Source organism: Penaeus monodon, chromosome 26 (assembly GCF_015228065.2).
Source record: "Penaeus monodon isolate SGIC_2016 chromosome 26, NSTDA_Pmon_1, whole genome shotgun sequence".
Taxonomy (NCBI): domain Eukaryota; kingdom Metazoa; phylum Arthropoda; class Malacostraca; order Decapoda; family Penaeidae; genus Penaeus; species Penaeus monodon.
This window is the reverse complement of record NC_051411.1, coordinates 39200785-39205784: the sequence shown is the minus strand read 5'-3', so window position 1 is coordinate 39205784 and position 5000 is coordinate 39200785. Positions and strand designations below refer to the sequence as shown.

Below are 5000 nucleotides of genomic sequence, written 5' to 3'. Positions count from 1 at the left end.
AGTTTATTTTCATCACTATAATCTTGGTTAAATGATTTTGTGTGAACTAATCCACTATAATTTCAACAGAGAATATACATGGTACAAAATCAGGGAAAAAATGACAAAATATCACAGGTATTTCAGCAAAGGAAGAGAGCTCTCATATACCTACAGTACATCTCCAAATAGTAATCCATTTTATTATTTACAAACTACTAAAATAAGCAAAAAAAATATATATAGTTCAAATTCTTTAGCCTTTTGAGAATTGACATGTCTAGAACAGTTTCAAACTGCAACTTCATAGCCAAGTAACTGTACATCCACAATGGCATGTGCTAGTGTGTAACACAGTCATAAAATAGACGTCGTTTGTACATGAGATTTCCATAATCTGGAAATATTGACTTAGCTAGTACCTTAAATATGACTGTATAATCCTAAAGATTTTATTTTTCTGACAAAGAGAAAATTAGTATTTACCATGTGGAGTAGAAGGTGATATACTGCCTAAATAAAAATATATATTTATATTCTAACAAAAATTACCTTGTCTGCAGTTTGTTTCATTAAAACTTTGATACAACCAGTAATAATGAAAAATAAATCAACTAACAGATTTTGAACACCATGCATGTGAGAAATTTTGAAGAAAAAAATTATCACAAGCTAATATCTTGATGCCAAGTAATAAAAATGAATGTACTCTCCAAGCTAATATAGACAGGCACCAAATTTGCTTTTGAATGCAAGCCTATTTATGAAACTAATGTTAGGAACATCAATTTGCAAGCCATTCACGACTTTTGTCTAGCCAATGTTCAGGTGTAATAAACTTCATTTTCTACTGAAAATTTCAAAGCACTGCATTCTTTTTTTCTTTTTTTTTATAAAAAATTCATGACATTTTGCTTTTTCACATATAGGAAAAAAGAGCCCCAAGTCCCCCAATCAAGTACCATAATGATGGCCTGTCAAACAAATGTTATCAAACATTGCAGAACCGAAAAATGAAATATGAGATGATTCATGACATGACTGATGATAACATGCTTGCCAACGATTGTAAATGCATTTCTGTGTTACCATCCACTGCTGTTGCCATCTGGTCTGCCCAGCTTGCTCCCCTTCATTAAGTGTTCAGCACTGAGTGGAAATTGTTGGACTCTTCCTACAAGACAACAGGTACTAAAACGTTTGGTTACCCAATACTGAGATTATCTTAGCTGCTGGCCATGTTCAACCAGAAAACAGTTAGAGGAGCAGGCATGGGAGCATCACAGGCCCAGTCACAGTTCAGATTCTTGGGAGGCCTTCTGTGCCTCAACCAAGTGTTGTGAATATCCCAACTGGGACACCTCACCACTCAAGATAAGGTTCCAGTTAAACAGGTTGGGCCACGCTTGCATAAATGCACTCACTCACCTATTCACGCACTCAATCAGTCCCACACGTACAAGCATACACTCAAACTTGCATGTCTTGCAAACTCACAGGGTTCCCCCAGTTTACTGCAACAAGACACACTAGTTGCACAAGGCAGAGAGCAGCCTCAAGACTGTGCAACGCAACTGAAGTTGCAGTCTGGCCTCACTACCAAGTCTAGGCCCTCAGCACACACACTAGTACTAACACTGTCAATAACAATTTACACTATATAAAAATATTCCATTAAAATGTCCATTACTTCTTGGTCACGGTGGCACGGGTCCAGATGGGCCCACAGCTGCTGCTGGCTCACATATACAGAAGGATTTGTACACATGGGTGTGAGGCATTGTGCGGGCTATGTACATGGGTGAGTGGGTAGGCAGTGGGTGCAGCCTGGGTGCGCTGCTGGCAGTGTTGGGCTACTGGCAGTCATTGCCTCAACTGTCGCCAATCACCATCACAGGAAAGGTGGGCAAGAGGCCAGCACAGCACATCAATGCAGCTGACTGACTCATCAGTTAATTGCCCATAGTGCTGCCACGTCTTTCCCACTGCACCACAGCCAGGCCCATAGCTTACTGACTGCTGACTCTGCCACTCACACACCCTCAATCACTGCTTAGTCGCGGTCTTTTGGCAGACGGAACATTACTGTCCTCTTCCTCTTCCTCTTCTTCCTGGTCTTCTTCACCAGCTTCCTCTTCTTCTTCCTCCTCTTCCTCTTCATCAGAATTTTCATCATATGCCACAAGACTCACCTAAAAAATACAGATATCAACATAAATATTAAATAAGAAACAGCACTTATGTAATTAGAGCATCAATAAAAGCAAAAATGAAATTGTGCATAAAATGGATCTAAATCTAAAAAGTTTAACATGCTGAAATTCCTGTCTTCTAAAAGCCATTGTGTATATATGATAATCATGAAAGCATTTAGGTCCTTATTATCATATATTTAGCAGCAGAATGTTTTGCCATGCATTGCTTTGTGCTGTTGAAATTTTTTTGTTAAGCATGAATCATTTGAAGGGTCACAACTGCATACTATGTATGAGAAGGGTCACAACGGCATACTATATGGTGCAATATGATATGAAGAATGTGCAGTAAAGAACAAGCCCATGAAATGTATGCTGAGGACAAGAAGTATAAAAAAAATAATAAGAGAAATCATATTCTTTGCAAAGAGAAACAGTAAATGCAAACTGTAAATATATACTTCTTTTTTAATATTAAAGAGAATTTCTTATGAATATGCCTACCCCATAATCAAGAAATATAAAAATAGTGCTGTCACCATTCAATCACAAAATCAGTAGTAAGAGAAAAACAATACTTTCATCCAATGGCAGCAAGAAATAATCAGAACACTTAATAATACAAGAAATGTATTTGACTGCTTTCAATTTTATCTATCTAAGAAAATACATGCATTTCTGATGGAGACATAATCAAATCCAGTCAAATACATCTCTTGTATTGTGAAGATATTCATTCTCATTCATACCTTTTCTACATGTCAACATGAATACAGATAATCAGAACACACCAGCTAATGCCCCAGGATTAACATCAGGGAGTGGAGAAACATTTTTCTTTAAATTTCCTGTTTTATTCTGAGTCACTCCTTGCTTTTCAATTAAAGAATCTAAAACTAAGGCTTAGGACAACTCTGGAAGGTTCAGGAACTAGTGCCATCATAGAAGTCAATGACAAAAATATGTGCAGAATGGAGCAGCCTCAACTGTCATGGTATCTACTATGCCATCCAAAACTCTGGCTTACCCTGTCATGGTATACATGCCAACTAGGATCAGTAGGTTACAGAGAACTGCATACTTGTTTCATTACAATTGTTAATGGATATTTCATCACTAACCAAGTTTTATAATAGAGTGCACTTTTTCTGTTGAAAATACTAGTATTATTTTTACATTTTTCTTTAAATTACCTAATATTACCTGTTAACTGATAACAACAACAGACTTTCAAAAAGTAAAACATTGTACAAAATGCAATAGTTGCAAACAATTATAAAAAAATCATAACTGTTGTTTTACTTCTACAAAAGATTAAAATGTATCCTTATGGTGATAAAAATGTAAGTATTTCTTCATTTTAGTACAAAAGAAGAACGACACTCTCTCATTATAAATGTTTGCTGCTGCTTTTCATTACTGTTAAAACCATCTTACTTTCAACCTACTAAATCCTCCTGATCCAACTATAATTTATCATGTAATATCTTGACATTGGGTATCGGTGTCTGTTCTAAGATCCTTAAAACATGATAAGTATACTTAATTTCTTGTCACACATATATATGCATTCAACCATTTTTCCCCAAGTCTTGTAATAAAAATGTTATCTTCAACTAAATAGTAAATACAACATTTAATGTTTATAATCTAACCCCTCTGTTGAAAATTGATATCCTTAATGCACACAAACTATTAGGACAATAACTCTAAGCCCCTTTTATTTTTTATATTCTGTAGCATATTGTGAGATCTCTGCTAAAGAGGATTAAGTATCACAATAATCATTCTATGGCATCTGTCTGTGTCAACAACTATTCCTTTATCTATATCCATCTATTTATGCACACACAGAAACACAAAACAGCAGCCAAAACTTACCTTCTTGCGGGCAGGGACGGGAGACTTGTTGCCTTCTGAAGACAGAGCAGTGGCAGTGTTGTTGTTGTCCTTGTTGCCATTGTTGAGCAGCAGACCCTGTTTCCCTGTTGCACCGATCATCTTGCTAGCTCCATTCTCTTTTTCTACTTTTTCTGGTAAGGTCACAATTACATATTGTTACAAAGGTCAAAAATCTTGCATATATCAGGGAATTAAGTAATAAATTTATAAATATTTCATTCTCACTTATTATTTGCTATAATTAATCACTCCTTTCTATTTGTATCGTGACCATTAAACCAGTTTATTTTACTTTGCATTTATTAATGGAGACATGACAACAGCCACTTACCAACAGGTGACAAACTTGTGTCTCTGGAGGACAGAACAGAAAGTGCTTCAGTCTCCTCTATCTCTTCCTCATCGTTGTTGAACCACATCTCTTCCTCCTCGTCAAGATCTCTGACATCTCTTCTATACCGTGCACCTCGTACAACACCACCAATCCTAACGCAGGAACATTCAATTAGTCCAGTTGCTTGTTATCAAAGTATTAATCTCAATTTACATATATGGTTACATGACTTGTATATGCTTAGAGTACGAGATAATTATTACAAGTGCAGAAAAATCCCAAACCAATGCTACTAGCCACTTACCCATCCAGGGAAGTATTCCTATCTCTGTCTCTCAGTCTATCTTGATGCTGTTCATATCGCATTCGCAAAGCATGGAAGGTCTGCACATAGTCCACCTGGGCAAGGACCTCTCCAAACTTTTCTACTACACTCATCCACAATGACTTTATATCCTCCTAGAATCAAATAAATAGGCAAATCATATATGCAGCCACTTAATAAAATGAGCTTCATATCCTTTTATACAAAATGAATGTTATCAAACACATTAAATATTAATTAACACGCTTTAAAACCCTTAATAAAT

The 5000-nt window shown here is 36.1% G+C and overlaps 1 protein-coding gene across 1 annotated transcript in view; it reads right to left on the bottom strand.

Moving 5' to 3' along the window:
- The window catches only part of LOC119589696 (serine/threonine-protein phosphatase 4 regulatory subunit 3A-like), a 21908-nt gene that overhangs the window by 413 nt on the left and 16495 nt on the right, over positions 1-5000 (bottom strand). The window contains exons 9-12 of the mRNA XM_037938281.1: positions 4715-4869; positions 4408-4562; positions 4056-4207; positions 1-2171 (exon numbers count right to left, since the gene is read on the bottom strand). The exon at positions 1-2171 is cut by the window's left edge and continues 413 nt beyond it. Of these exons, the coding sequence (XP_037794209.1) occupies positions 2022-2171; positions 4056-4207; positions 4408-4562; positions 4715-4869 (612 nt within the window). The 3' untranslated portion in view covers positions 1-2021. The remainder of the gene's footprint in view (positions 2172-4055; positions 4208-4407; positions 4563-4714; positions 4870-5000) is intronic.